Here is a 16,350-nt window from a genome sequence, read left to right on the forward strand (position 1 = left end):
AAATTACAATAATATATTGTGTCAAACAGCTCATCAACTAAGACTCACTTGCAGCATTGCTTTTTAATGTTTCGTCCTCCAAATTTAGGCTTGTCGAGACAGTTGGTACAGACACCGCAATCTTCTGGAACTTGGCAGCCTGAGCATTGGCCACAGCGTCGCGACCGGCGCCCCTTCTTGGGAGGAGCTTCTTGAACGGCCTTTTGCCGTGTCTCCCGTGGCTTTATGGGAGGGGACTGAGGCTCTGCCTCCTCGGAGCCTGCTACTGATGACTTGTCTGTAAGAAGAGATACATCACAAGAGAGATCACCATTACTGACGCACAGTAGTACAGGATTCACTTGAATCATCAGGGTTTTAAGACACCAAAAGGTTTTTGGGCCTGGTCAGAAATGCAAAGTGTTGCTAAGCACATTTAAGAATTACAAATTTACAATGTTGTAGAAAAAAACTGAACTAATACAGCCAATAATTTAACACGCGTAAACATTGGATTAAGGATCATTTTATATGACATATTGCCTTAAATGATAGCACTTCAGTGTCTGCCTCACATTGTATTACAATCTCCTCAAGGTAGGATACACTGTTCCTGTTGTTCAATGGACAGCTCAAATTTTTTGCTCAATCTTAAATCTTAAAACTAGTGAAAATCAAGGCTTTTACGTTTTCTTCTCAGCTGTGTGAACAGTAATCATAGCTAGAGTTTCAATGGAAAGAAACACTTCCATTTAAAATGTAGCTGAATACATCTACTATGTCACACATACTATAATGTGAGATGTCCAGGAGCTTGTCTAAAACACAGATGTGCTCAGATTAAATGACCAGGCAAACATGGGAATGATAAAACTGAGCTATTGATACCGGCATCAGGCCCTCTTGCCTCCCAACAACTCACATTTTCCCACATGGCATGAAAGCAGTCAAAATAACAGGAAGGATGCAGCCAAACTCTGCTCGTTCCATCACCACTTCACTGTGTACTTGTGCTCTCATTGATGACTGGATTTCTCTGCTGTTGTGATTAGTCCATCATCACCGCATGCTTCAGAACTTTTTCAGGACTCACACAGATGTTGGGTCATAAATGCTCACCTCAGACTAGTTCTAGTCAATCAGAGTGCTTTACATTAGGGGTGGCCGATGGGGCCCTAAAGTAATATCCTGATATTTCAGAGTATTTCTGCGATAACAATATTCTTGATGGTATTATTATTATTGTTTTTGTTTATTTTTACTAACTAAAGAACTAAGATAATTTTTGTTTAGTTTTTTAATGAATATGAAAGCAAACTGTTACGTTCACGCAGACATATAAATACCCGGTGCTTCTGCTTGAGGTGGTTAAATAAGTTTGTTGTTGTGCTTATTATTACCGTAGTTTGTTGTATAGCTGATATTTTGTAACCAAACCACTTCCACACTTCCCTTTTTGGAACTAGCTCATCCTCCACTGTGGAGCAGGTAGCTATTTCGCTTTCAGCCAATAGTGTTGTTGCTGTGCGTAACGCTATGACATCATTATGTCAACACGTCAGAATACTGCCATTATCATGATAGGAATTTCTGTATGACATTAGGAATTATACCGGTGTTATCGTGATCAATATGATATGGCACACACCTACTTTACATTAAACCCGTCAACACATCACCCAAACAAACCTTAAATCTATGTTGAGCAGTGGTGCTAACAAAAGCCCCCACTCAGATTAGGCAAGTCTTGTGTAAAGTTTTATCGATTCTTATTCAGTATTTCCCTGTACTGCTATCAATACAATTGTTACAGCGTGTGTGACAGCTAAGAGGTTGTAATCCACATGCAGGTCAAATGAGAGGTAAGTTGAGTGTGACTCACCATCATTCCCCATGGAAGATAGGATCTTCTCTCTCTCCTCCCAGGGCAAGGCACTAAGTGTGGGCATGTCGTCAGGGAACACTGCCCGATTACGGCCAAGAGCCACAGCTGCACGACGACATACATGCTTGATGCGTGGACCGCGGACCGAGGCCTCTGACGAGTCACTCTCTTGACCCTGCTCACAAGCACACATCACCACAAAAAGTGAGACAGATATTTGAAGAGCATGCTTCATAATAATCACAATTGCACAGACAATCATACACCACCACAAATGCAACAAGTTGAGCTTTTGGGATGCTGTTTATGCCCTTCTTAAGTTAATTTCAGTTGTTGTTAAACCATTATCTCTGCACAATGTTTAATAAATATGAGGATGAGGTGGCAGAGAGTGTCAACGCTAGAGGCTGGGCCAAGGCTGATGATGACAACTGGGACAGGGAATTTTTCTTTTGTTGAAAATGTGCAATGACTGCCTATAACCATCTAATGTTTAGATTAACAGTAAAATAACAGAGGGCTATATTCTGGAAAAAAAACTTTCAAAAGCACAGCCAGTGTTGCTTTCTGCATAATGTATGAGGCAAACAGAATTCCCCTTGAGTAACACCCTCTGTGGGACTTTCCTATTATCAAGTTTCACTTTGAATATAAACACATATTTCTATATATAGCAAATATTCATAGCATCATGTAAAAGTCACCTGCTTGTGGCTATATGATGAGAATGAGAGAAACAGAGAGGCTTTGTTGAGGAGAAACAATAACTATGACGAAAAACTGACCTGGCCCTTCGTCTGCTCTGCAGGCTTCAGCTTACTCTTCTTTATCTCAAAGAGCTGGGCTTTGGCCTTCTTCAGTAGTCCAACTACCCGCTTGTCGGTCACAGGCTGTTTCTCTGCCTGTGCCAACATTGATCCAAGAGAGGAAACAGGGAGCTGTTGTCTGCCTGGCTGCCCAGGAAGGCTTGCCGTCTGCTGGCTAGAAGCACTTTGTTTCTCTTTCTCCTTTTCCCCATCCTCCATCTCTGCTCCTTTCTCAGAGGGTCTGCCTTTCTTAGATAGACGTCCTTTAGCAATGGACATGGGAACAGTGGAAGGGGTCCCACGCAAATCTGAGGAAGCAGTGTCAGAAACCATATCAACTGATGTTGATTTTTTTCTCCCTGGAGCCTTTTTTGTGGCCATAGATAAAAGAGCATCTTCGGAGTCCCTCCCGTCCACAGTAAACATGCTGGAAGGTGCATTGGGGGAGCCGTCTGGTGTAGAAACTTTACTTCTTTTCTCCAAATCCTTCCTCCCTTCCCTCTTATTTTCCTTCTCTTTCTCTCGATTTTTCTCAGAATCCCTTTCTTTTTCCTTTGAAGCAGGTTCCTGGGGAGCTGACAAGCTTTTTTCTTTACCTCCTTTCCCAGCTCCTCGCCCTGTGTCCTGGGCACTGGAAGGAAAGATAGGGAAAAGTGGTGAAGAAGTGGATGATGCAGTTGACAAAGGAGGTGGGTTTCCAGCAGCCCCTCTCCTGCTATCAGGTGTCCCTTGTGGGGACAGACCCATGGATACAGTGGAGAAGGTGCTGAAAGGAGGAGTTAAGGCACTAGTGGCTAGTGGACTTGCAGAAACCCCTGGCAAAGAGCTGGAGTTACTACAGGAGACAGAGCCTATCAGCACAGACATCTCAGGGGAGCCTTTCCCCATAGACATCGGGCCTCCTATTTGACTGCTGCGTCTGGTCATTGAGTGGGAAGGAGACCGCGGGTGGCTACGTACTGTTCCCGAGACCGGTCGTCTCCTGCGCCGCGAGGTTCTGCTGGAGCTAGAGGACGTCTGGTGTGGGGAGAGAGAGCCAGGGCTGCTTCCAGAAGACGACTGCAGTGTAACAGACTCAAATATCCGAGAGTGGGCCTCGCTGGGTGTAAACCGTGGAGCACGAAGCAAAGGGCTGCGCTTCTGGTGTGGTGGATCAAAACGGGATGAAGAGGGATGTTGGTGGTGAGTGTGTGAGTGAAGAGGGGCAAATAGACGTGTCCCTGTTCCTGTTCCACTGCCTGGTGCAGGGAACACCACTGGAGCAGCTCCCCCTGCTCCACTAACACCTTGGGGCAACAGCCCCACGTCTTCAGCCGTGAGAGGAGGAGGGCGGAAGTTGTCAAATATGGGCTTGCGAATGAGGCCCTCCTTTGCATATTTAGCTGAGGAAAAGTACTGCTGTTCAGTGTGGGACAGGGACGTCCAGCGGAAGGTGGGCTCCCTCAGAATTGAGCGGCTTCGTTTGTCTGACAAGCTGGACAGCACTGACGGTCCAGACAGGAATGGGGGGATGGGGTGAGTCATCCAGGGTGACTGCGAGTGGTGTTCACTGATAGCAGCTGTATTGGAAGAAGCTGACTGTGGAGGCTGTGGAGGGGTGAGGAGAGGGGGAGGTGGAGGTGAAGAAGAGGAGGAGGCTGTGGATGAAGCTTGCTGGGAATTTACAAGTGTAGAGGAGGACATCAGCACTCCTGTTGGTGGGCTGATTATAGGTTTTTTAGCCCCACTGCTAAGAGTCTCTCTCACCCTCTGGCTCTGGCTTCCCCTGCCGACCCCCTGTCCCCTCCGACCTCGCCGACTTCTCTCTGCCAACACGTGCTCTGGCTCAGAGGGAGGAGAGGGAGGCCGTGAGCTGTGTACCAGGTTGGCCTCCCTCTCTCCCTGCGAGGACGGAGAGTGATCCTCTGGCTCTGACAAAGCCTGTGTGGCCTCAGAAGCCTGGGAGTCGCATGATGAGTCATCCAAGCTGGGACTGCTGGACCTGGAAGACTCTGCAGAGGAGAGCTGGGAAGAATGTTGCGACACAGCACTTGAGCCACAAGATGCTGCACTACTGCTAAATCGCCCATTGGCGGCGTTGTTGGTGTTGCTGTTGAGCAGACTGGCGGCTGTTGATGGAACAGTGGGGATAGGGGCAGGAGGTGGAGGAGGGGGGAGGGAGTCAATTGGAGCAGCGGTGCCAGTGCTACTAACAGCAGGTGTAGAGGAGACCAGTACAGGAGAGTGGGAAGAGGAAGTGGTGGAGGTGGGTTGGGCAGATGTGGAGACAGATAAGGGGGTTGTTTCTAACCGTGCTATCTTCATATGAGGTGGCGGAGCTCCAAAGCTGCCCTCATCTTCAATGAAGCGCTTGGGGGTTTTGATGATGCGAAGGGAGACAGTGCTGACCACAGGCATGATGAACTGCCTGATGTTCTTTAGTTGGGTCTTCCTGATGCCAGCGTCAATGGCTCCTGTCCCACTACCCCCGATGGCTACAGCTCCTTTCTCCAGTCGCTTCTGCGCTCCTTTCTTAGCGCGCTGCAGCAGCTGTTTAGCAATGGTTGCATCAGTGCGTTTAGAAGAGGGGACAATCCTAACAGGCTTTCTATGGCGAGGGCTTTTTCTGAGGCCCACTGTCCTGCCTGGCTTGGAGGGAGACGGGGAGGCAGGTGGATTGGAAGAGTCCTGTTCCTCAGCACCATCCACACTCCTCAGCATGGGCTGCTGAGGAGTGTGTGGTTCCGTGCCTCTATCCCCCCCTCTGACCCTAAAGACCTTATGTTTCCCTTCCCCACATTCAATGGAGGTAGACAGCTGTGCAGCAGCAGCAGCAGCAGCAGCTGCCGCCTCAGCTTTGAGACGCTCAGCTGAGGGCGGTCGCCCGCGTCTGCGTCTGGGTACACCAGGCAACGTCTTGAGCCGTGACTTGAGAGGGGCAAGTTTAGTTGCTCTCAGCCTCTTCAGGTTGGTAACTTTGGATTCACCCCGCCCACCTTTGGGAATCTTTGCCTCTGTGTCATATGGCTGAGCAGAGCCCAGTGGCGTCCTCCTGGCGCCCTTTCTGTCCTTGTCCTCCTCTGTGTCCATGCCCAACTCAGACCCAGCCTGTCTACTGTCCTCCCCTGCTGCATGGCTGCCTGCACTCCAAGCTTTCTTGCTACTTGAAGACGGGGGTCGACCTCTTCTCTTTTCCCCGGTGCCAGGTGGCCTCCCAGGCAGCCTTTTCACCTTCTCAGATGGCCTTTCAGAGCCCTCAGGTTTCGCCTGTGTGGGGGAGGGAAGGGAGGAGGGGGAAGGTAGACTTGCAGCAGCTTTCTGGGCAGTTAGGGCCCGTGGGGGACGGCCTCTAGGCTTCTTCTCCTGTATGGGTGGGCCTGCTGATAAAACCAGAGAACAAAACAGAGGCCATTTAGTTAGCATGGAAGCGTTAGATATAGACAACCTTTACAGGCATAGGCATCTCGAGACAATAGGAAGGTCCCTGATGAATCAGTAGGGAGTTACTTGTAAGTAACTTTACCTGAAGGGGTTGTTGAAGGGCTCTGTATTCTTTTCTGCTCAGCCACTGGTCCAAATCCTCCAAACGCTTCTTCCTACATAAAAAAGAACACTTTTTTGTGACCATACAGTTTTTGTAATGCTAAAATTGAGGGAAGAAGAAATGTTGTTTAACAGGTCAAATCATCCATCATGGCACATAATTGTCAGTTGGCCTAGATGTGCAACACTTGAGTCATTTTTGAAGTCAGGCTATAGGCTATAATGATGTCCTAAATCTCACTTTTGCCTGCTGGCTTACTCTGGTGTTCTCATGTTTCTCTGGCTTTTGAGATGACAGGTCAACAGTTGGAGAAAGCTCAAACCACAACAGACCAAATCTTACTGGGTGACTAACACGCCGTACTGCGTTCCTGCTCCCTGAGGACAGGAAAATGCTAAGGTGGTTGGTCATACATAGACAGCTAGAAAGACAGCCAGAGCAAAGACACACAAAAGAAAAAGAAGCATATATTCTATAACCATTTGAGCAGCCTTGTAAGGTTTTAATGCTCATTACACATCAGATTACACCCCTTTCCACTAGTGAGGCAAAGAAATTTGAAGTGTGGCTTGAGGGTGGCACCAGAGGAAAGGCAATGCTGTTGTCTAAATGTAAAGGGTTTATCCTACGTACAGTTAACATCTCAGATGGAGCTTATCAGACTGTACATTGTCAGCTTTGGTTAAACTTTCATCAGTCTCAGCTTTGACAGCCTCAGAAGTACTGTACTTTTAATAAAAGTCTACTGTTGGATGTTGACACACATGTTAGCATGTCACTTTGCTAACATTACCCTAAATTTGTTTGCATGGTAATATGCTGACATTTACCATGTTAGTATGACATGCTTCCCATGTTACCATGCATAAGGTAATGAATAATCTCCAAGAAAGCTGAGGCTGACAGGACATTGTTCATTAGTTTAAGTTTTTCTGAACTGAAGGACATGTTTGGCCTGTTAGTTACGTTAAATTAAAGAGCATCTTCAAAGACATTAGGAGTCATCCTATAACACATTTTATCCAGTTTATTCATCAAATAAACTTAGCACAAAAAGTAAGGAAATTTGTATTTGGTAGATTATTTCTCTGTGGTAACAATGCTTTTTGGCAATAAAGCTTATACCGTTGGAAAGCCTGTTTAGTTCCCTTTCAAATGGTTCCCCATTTGTAAGGAACATGCATTTGTGGGATGAGCAGCAGCGCTGAGTATCTGGATTGCGCCTTTGAAAAATTTGCCAAATCTTCTCTGCCAATGCCAAACAGCTTATTCTGCCATTGACTGGTTTGGTGTTTGATGGATTGGATGATGAGTTGGATTGTAGGGTCAAAGTGTGGAGAAGACGCGGAGAATGCTATGCTGATTGCTGCACCGATAGAGTAACACCTTTTGGTGGAGGCAGTGTGATGGTGTGGGGCGGCATCTCCCTCACTGGAAAAACAATAGATATATACAGAGATATAGAGATGAGATTCTGCAACCAATGGCAATCCCATATCTCCACAGTCTGGGACCGAACTCTATCCTCCAAGATGACAACGCTCGCCCCCACAGGGTGGGGTTTATCAGAGATTACCTCCAGAATGTGGGAGTGGAGAGGATGGGACGGCCTGCCAGCCGTCCTGACCTCAACCCCACTGAACACTTGTTGGATCAGCTTGGGCGTGCTGTTCGCGCCAGAGTGACCAACACAACCACATTGGCTGACTTGCGACAAATGCTGGTTGAAGAATGGGATGCCATTCCACAGCAGTGGGTGACCAGGCTGGTGACCAGCATGAGGAGGAAGTGCCAGGCTGCTGTGGCTGTGTATGGTTCTTCCACACGCTACTGAGGCTCCTGTTTGTGAAATGAATACATTGTTAAATTTCCAATATGTCTTGTTCCTTCAAACTTCAATCATCCAATCCACCAAACGAGTAAATGGCAGAATAAGCTGTTTGGCATTGGCAGAGAAGATTTGGCAAATATTTCATGGGTGCAACCCACATACTCAGCGCTGCTGCTCATCCCACAAATGCATGTTCCTTACAAATGGGGCACCATTTCAAAGGGATCTAAACAGGCTTTCCAACAGTATAAAATGTATTGCCAAAAATCATTGTTACCACAGAGAAATAATCTACCAAACACAAATTTCCTTACTTTTTGTGCTAGGTTTAGTTGGCAAGATATTATACTATATTTTGACTTTTGTTGCCTCAAAAGATAAACTATTTTCAACTTTTTTTCACCTATCACTCCATGACATTAAAAACACGACTGTGTCACATGTGCCAGAAGAACATAGGTGTTATTACTTTAGAACAAGTGCAATAAAACATATTGAAGTAACACCGACAACGACTCATCACCCATCTATCAGGCACTGGATCTAATGATGTATCAAAAAGCAAATGAGAACCTAACCTGGCAGATTAAACAGGCTGTAATTACTTGTCATGTTCTTGCACAACAAAAACGTAAGCTACTACATTCCAGAAAAAAATTAAGCAAATACATCACAAATTTCATTCGATATTTCACTTATTGAACTTAATTGTTAATCTTATTGTGACTTAATTTCAATGGTGGTGGTTCAAGAAATGATGGATGCAACTGTAAATGTGATATGTACAGGTGTACATCATCAATCCTTTCTCTGATGCCTCAGTGAAGCCTTGAGATGTGCAACAAAGAAATCATTGGAGGATGATTAACATCCTCATTCCTCATTATCCTGATCCAAGCCACTACTTCTTGCAATCAGTGTGTGTGTTTAAGAGTGGAGGTGAGCATGTCATTTCATAATGTTTATTTATAGCAGTGTGTGGGGATGCAGTTAAGGTCTCGTTGGCCCAGTTTGTAGAGCAGCTGCTATCCAAGTGTCGTCAATGCAAGGGTGTGCACATGCAAACTGCTTTGCACCACCTAAGAGTTACACACATTGCAATATGACTGATAGATAAATGTGTCTGAATCATGCACACTGAGGAATCTAACTAAAAAAAAATATTTAAACCACTAATGTCTGCTACAAAACTGTCTCTTTCATCTGTTCTACATATAAATAAACAACAATAACAGATAGTCAATCATGCTGTTTATCCTGGCAGGCAATACTGATTTGAGCATCCTCCACTCCTTATCTCCTTACACTTCTCTCTCCTCTTTCCCTCTCCCCACAATAATACCAGCATCCTCTCCTCTCTGAGCAAGCTGCTGCTCTTGGTTGGTGTTGTTGCAGAGCGGAGGGGGGTGGAGTACCAACGGCCGGCTCTGACTCGCTGTGATAGTGCGAGTAGCAGTCAATGACATCACAACGCGATAGAGCGGACTGCACAGGTTCATGTACACGCACACTCACATGTACTGTACCTCCTGATTCTGTCAGCCCCACACACACACACACACACACACACACACACACACACACACACACACACACGGTTAGAGAAACACTATGACACACCCCCTCGGTGCCTGAACTGCACAGCAAGCTCTAAACAAGCAGAACATAGGAGTGAAGATGCGGGGGAGGGGAGCAAAGGCTACACAAGCAAGCAAACATGAGTGAAAAAGGAGGAGGGCTGTGGGAGGAGGAGGGTGAAGAGGAGAGAGAAAAAAGACAAGGAAGCAGCATCTTGACCACATGCACCATCAACAACAGAGGGAGCGCAGTCGTCTCCTGGGAGCACTGAGGATGAAAGGGGTTTGGGGTTTAAACATGCTCATGCAGAAGCTTGCCAAAAACCAATCTAAACAGGCCTCCCACACACAAGAAGCCTCCCCTTTCCTCCCCCCTTACTCCTGTTCTCTGCCATGCTCCCAAACACATATTCAGTCACTCACTCATTGCTCGCTTGCTTGCTTCCTGCCCACTGGCTGCCGTGCACAGAGCAGCAGCGTGTGAAACACAAGGCTCACCATGAGCTCAATAGTAGGGCAGGCACAGGGAGGTAACTTCAAGAAGTAAACAAACACTGTAGTAGACTAGCATGGTAAGGTTCATGTACTATGTTGCCTTGCAACATGCAAGGGGTAAAAAGGTTAATAGAAAGACCTGTGTTTCTCTTTTCTCCTTTTCATTTCATCAGCTGAGGAGTGTACAAGAATGTTTTTGAACACAACTGTTCCAAGTTCTTCCTTATCTTTGCTGGCTTTTGCTGTCAGTCTCACCATGAAAACCTGAGCAGGTTAACTTCCCTGCTGGTCTGTCACATCTCATGTAACTGATCAATGCATAAATGACTTGATATGAATCGCTCAAAGATAGAGAAAGGGAAACCAATCTGAGTCATTGTGGAAGCAACATTATAATTTTCAAGAGGTGCGAGGGACTGTCCCTGAAAGTTTTGAAACGGATGTGAATTTAGTTTGAGGTATCCGTCTCTATATTATTTTGACAGCACTATGCACTCTGAGAAAGCTAACGGGACTTTTACTGCCTTTAAAGACAACATTTAGAAGAAATCCAAATGGTTATTGACAATGGGCTGTAGATTAGGGACAGGTTTCCCAGGCAGGGTATAAACCAGGCTTTAACCTAGAAAAGTTATTAATTGCTTAACATTAGTCGATTAAGGAATCCCAGACTAAGATTGATTAAGATTAATTTTAATCTATGTTAGTTCTCAATAGTGAGAGTATATGCACACATCTCTAGCCTTCAGGTGCTCATGAAAGCTGTAATGCATCACAAAAACAGACTAACAGAAGCTGATAAAAGAACAAGTTCACAAACCAAAAAAAACTTGTATTAAATCTTTATGAGCTGACCATGTCCCCTACAAATTATCTTCATATACAGCTAATGCAATAGCTATTTACATTTTCTGGCAACATTAAGGAAGTAGTGAAAAAGTAATGGTATGTAGGTTGGGAGGTGGATGTGCGTACAAAGGCTGGACCTAGGTTTAGGTCTCAAAGTAAAAGCTAGTGCTAACATTTGTAAAATTTAACAAACTTTCTCTAAACTTCACCATGAGATTTTGCTATATAAATAAAATTATTAATACTTGCCTGAACTTAACCATCGTTTTGATTATGACATCATTAATCCGTTTTTTCAAAATCAGTTTTTAACTGCATTACCAATTCGACTAGGCACTAAACCTGAACACTTACTGAGTACCAGTTGCTAGAATGTATATAAAATGTAAGGCCAGTAGTCATTGTTTTTTTCATCTACTTTTCATTTATTGTGCTATGCAAGACGGGTAGTACAATCTTTTTCATCACTGCAAAGCTTCAACCCGCTAACGGCAACCCAACACAAAAATGTGCAAAATGAAAACACTTTAAAATAATATTAAGTATACATGAACAGTAGTAAATGGGTTAAACACACAAACATTGTATGGTCTTTTCAAGAAGCAGTTTGACAATACACAGCACTGATAAGTCAGTTACCATATTTGGCAGCAAGCAAAACGACCACTGCCATCAAAATCTTATTGAAAAGACCAACCACTACCTGTGCAATCATAATCAGCAAACTCGGTCACACAGTCACAGTTGCTAGTTTATTACTTATGATACTAATCAACCTATGTTGTATACTAACTTTTAAAAACCCAGGAACACCTAAAAGGTATTACTTCTCACAGGTGTTAAACTGAAGTCACTACCACATCACCACCTGCGTGCTGCAGGTGGTACAGTATCACATTGATTTGTTATAATTAGGGATGCACGCACCAATTGCAAATTTCTCAGCCGATAACTATGTGTAGAATTTTTACTTGTCCGATGTTGATACCGATGCCAATGTTTGTTTTGTTTTCTAAACAAATAAATGTCATTAAAAAAAGTAACCATCTTCATCACACTAACATTGAATAAGCAGAAATTCAATCAAACAAATGTATGAATAGTTTATGTTTCTCAGTTTTTTTGTTGTTGCGCAAATGAATGCACCATTAGTTTAACGAGAGTACCTGAAGGTACCATGACATTTTTGCCTTGCGTTATTCGCACCAGTGTAGATACCAACATAACTAACGTTTCTTTCCGTTATCAACCATGGCCAAAATAACCACTATTGCTGCTTTCTACCTGTTGTGGACGTCCCAGATACGTCTGAAAACCAAACACTGTCGTATCTGGGTTCATATCATCATCCGGAGGCGCACACAGCTCGGTCAAATTCACCAGGAACTGCGTCTAGATGACTGCCGCTTCCAGTACTACCAGGTGAGGCTGACCAGTGCCCAGTTCGATGATTTAAGCTAGAATTGGAGCCAGGATTTCCTGGATGAAAACCAACTACAGGCGTTCTGTCTCAGCTGTGGCTTTCCAGTGAGTGGCACTTTCATAACTGGTGTGCCAAAATCAATATTCACTGTATCTAGCAAGTCACACATCAGCTGAATTAATTTGGTATTAATCTGGTACAGTGGTATGAATCCAAAATAAACAGATTGTTTTGTGATATAAGGGGCTTTCACACCTACCTTGTTTGGTCCGGACTTTCCAGTTTGAACCAACATTACAGGTGTGAAACCTCCCCCAGACCAAGGTTCGGAACATGCAGCCGAAACTTGGTCCATCGAAAAGAGGTGGTCTCGGTACGGATCAAACTGAACCATGGTCCAGTTCGTTTCTAGCGTGAAAGCATTTTTTTGGATGGTTCGGACTTTTGGACCAAATACCAGAAGTTCTGGCAGGCTATCGTCATGGTATACGAGAAGCTTAGCTCCTTTAAGGATCAGCTCAGTGCTTAGTGTGTACGTGAGAGAGAGTGACGGTGAATGCGCTCAGAGCAGACAGCTGTCGGCAATCAGAGAAGAGAATAAATTAGCAGTTTAGGCTACTTGTTAAGCGGTAGTAAATGTACAGTGTAGGTTTCAGTTTGTCCCTGAATAAATGCTGCAACATTAAGACATAAAGTGACAATTAAGTTCCATAAGCGGTTAAAAACTTCTTGTAGGCGCGTTGTAGCCCACTTCCGTGTTTTGGTGGCTTTTTTTTCACCTGATGCGTACCTGAGTACGCATGAACTGTACTCAAGACCACCTTTTCAAGTAGACTTGTACAGTATGCAGTGTTTAAACTAATCAAACAAGCTGGACTTTGAGTAGCCTACTCAGATCTGAGCCCAGATCCCTGATGTCTTATTGCATTCATATTTTAAATTGCCACCTGCCTCCTAAATGTAGTGTTTTCCTTCACATAAATAAAGACTTTTCCACCATAAATTGGTGCACAAAAATGTATCAGAATGCAGGAAATTAACCCCCTAACCCCTCACTTTATGTGTCCCCCCAAAGGCCCAATCTGAGCCAGGACAAACCCTGACGTTGGCCCTGGCTTACTAACTTAAGGATGACTGACGGAGGAATGGCGGAGGATTTGGTGTCAATAGGCAATATTTAATAGGGAACCTACTAATGTTAATGAGGCAATCTGTAAATTCCGGCAGCCGCCTTGCAGCAGGATCACTGTGCAGCTGCGCCCGGCTCCGCAGTGAAAGCTCGACCGGAGAGGCCAGAGATCAAAGTAAGCTCTCTGCAGATATTGAGCGTCACTGACCAATATATTTTCTTGAAAAATGTGCAGTGTAATCGGTAACACCTGTGTTGTCACAAGTTTATTAACCGGTGGGAAAATTTCCTCGCCGGGGCATCCCTTCCGTATATCCTGGTGAAATGTCTCGGAGGTACGATGAACTTTGACTGAATGAACGAAGACTTTGTCAGGTCTGTCTGCAACACGACAAGCAAACAACTTTTAAAATGCTTGTTTTCTGAATGGGGTTTGGATAGATCAGGGCTATGCAGGAGAAGCAATAAGTGCAATATACAGTATGTCATCAGATTTGACATCAAGTCAGAAGTTACCCACTTTGAGACAACACAAAACATCAGAACAAGCAATGAAGACAAAAAGGAGGACAGGCATGTGGCTCAGACTGAGGGGAGGGATGTGTTAAGTTTTCAGGTTGGGACCCCATCAGTCAGTTTGATGTTAGAGAACACATCTTAAGAAGTCATTTTTCCCTACTAGCCTGAAGACAACATTTTTTGGACACATTCCAGTAAGCTTCCTGGAATGTAAATTGGTGATGATTTCATACTCCTATATGCACCTCTGATGACACATCTCTTAAAAAAGGCAAAAGGGAAAATCCAAGAATCAGATACAACTAAGTATACAAAGTAGCAAATATGAGTAATACCAAAGGGCATTTAAGTTGAAGATCCAGTTTTAGTCACTGATTAGAACATCTCGTTTCCTCCACCAGAGTGAATTACACAGAGGCACTGCTTTGTGACCCCTGTCAGCCCCAAGCAAAAGGTGGACATTTGTTTTTTCAAGTGTCCCAACACTAAACAACTGTTTCACATTTGCTTGAAAGCACAGCACACAGACCAAAACAAACACTTTCCTGGGCAAAGACAAACAGACTGATTGGCACGTGTGCATGGTGTCTCGCTCTCTCACACACACACACACACACACACACACACACACACACACACACACACACACACACACACACACACACACACACACAGGCTGGTAGGAACCCACAGACACACATCCCCTCCTACCCACCCAAGCAGGCAGCTTGAATTGAAGTTCTAATCAAAATAAAGACAAAGAAGACACGCCTACTACTGAGTGAAATAAGTGACATAAAGTCTGAGGGACACCCCTACCCCACACACACACACACACACACACACACACACACACACACACAAAGAGTAAGAAAGACAACACAATTGCTGCCTTTCTCCCAGTCAGGCTACTCCTAAGCATTCTGCTGTAGCAGAATAAAGCCATGGATGGGAGGGTCTGTGACTAATTCTCCTCCCAGTGTTGTCCCGTTGGAAGGAGGGGGGTCGCCCCTCACTCTTTGATATCACTGCCTGTGCTCTTTCAGCCGCCCGCACTTTGTGAGAGCTAGAATAAAAGCAGACACAAAGCTTCCTGCTCCAATCCACACGCTGTCTCGGGGATGGGTAAGCGGGTGGAAAAGATGGGGGGGGCTGCCATTTAAATAGGCCAAACACCTGCTGGACTGAAGCCCCTTCCACTCAAACACACTATTTCTCTCAAACCAGTGAGGCAAAGAGACATTTGGGTTGATACATCTATTCAGCTGCACTTTTGTATGAATGATTAAACATTGGTAATAATATGGGAGTAGAATGGATGCAGCAGAAGGCAAGATATAATGGACCAAGAACAAAAAGGGAAAATGATGATGACAAAGTCTGATTAGGTGGACAGTGAGGTTGGGGTTGAGGTTGTGAGGTGGATAAGGTCACACATTTACAAAAAAAATTACATGCACTGCACTCGGCACCAAACTAACCAACTGCAATTTGGTCGGATCAAGAAAATGAATTCCCTACAACATACAAAAGCTAACATATGCCTTCATTTGGACAGCAACAGCTGACACACAACCTTTTGAGCCACCCCAATAGGCTTAGTAATCCATTCCAAAGTGGCAGCTGTCAGAAGAAAAGTTGCTCTGCCTCTCAGACTGGGTTGTGTTTGTCTGAAATGGATTTGGGTCTTTCTGCCTGGATGGAGGAAGGAGGGGTGGCCAAGTGTCCGGCTGGCGCTCTGTTCAGGGTCGCCCTGTGAGCTCAGCAGGCTGCAGTGAGCCTGAACAATCCTGCCCGGTCTGGCCAGACAGGCACTACACTGCCTCACAATGAAATCACCATGCTGTGTCCGCAACTTCCATAGGCTTCAGGTTCCATGGGGATTTAATGGTACAGTCTGTCTCCACACATCCCAAATACTGCTATACTCTCATTCACTGGAGCAGGGGAAGGCGGGACTCCTAATAACTTAAAAAGCCATTGCCTATAAAGACGATGTTTCACATAACGTTTATGTTTCTCTGAAATATCATAAAGCTTTGACGTTAACATCAACGTATGTAATAATCAAGGAAATCACAATGCATTATCTGAAATCATCATATGATTCAAGTTGCACATCCTAAATACTGTTATACTGTTATACCCATTGTCAGTATTTCAAAGCAGGGTTGGGAGGGACTTAAAAAAACATTTGAACACAAAACTGATATTTTAAGTAAAATTTGTGTTTCTCCAGAAAACCATGAAGCATTGATTGAAAGTACAAATGTACTATAAAATCAATGAAATCCCCATGCTGTGTCCACACCTTCCATAAAATGCAAGTTCCAT

General features: G+C 44.6%; 1 protein-coding gene across 6 annotated transcripts in view; it reads right to left on the minus strand.

Moving 5' to 3' along the window:
* Nucleotides 1–16,350, minus strand: part of kmt2a (lysine (K)-specific methyltransferase 2A) — a 43,612-nt gene that overhangs the window by 25,096 nt on the left and 2,166 nt on the right. For 4 of the 6 annotated variants that reach the window (XM_036001551.1, XM_036001552.1, XM_036001553.1 and 1 more), the window contains exons 2-5: nt 6,173–6,245; nt 2,650–6,029; nt 1,862–2,039; nt 49–277 (exon numbers count right to left, since the gene is read on the minus strand). In XM_036001551.1, coding sequence (XP_035857444.1) covers nt 49–277; nt 1,862–2,039; nt 2,650–6,029; nt 6,173–6,245 — 3,860 coding nt within the window. The remainder of the gene's footprint in view (nt 1–48; nt 278–1,861; nt 2,040–2,649; nt 6,030–6,172; nt 6,246–16,350) is intronic. The other 2 variants (XM_036001554.1, XM_036001550.1) reach the window with 1 other exon arrangement.

The sequence above is a fragment of the Sander lucioperca genome, chromosome 5 (genome assembly GCF_008315115.2).
Source record: "Sander lucioperca isolate FBNREF2018 chromosome 5, SLUC_FBN_1.2, whole genome shotgun sequence".
Classification (NCBI taxonomy): domain Eukaryota; kingdom Metazoa; phylum Chordata; class Actinopteri; order Perciformes; family Percidae; genus Sander; species Sander lucioperca.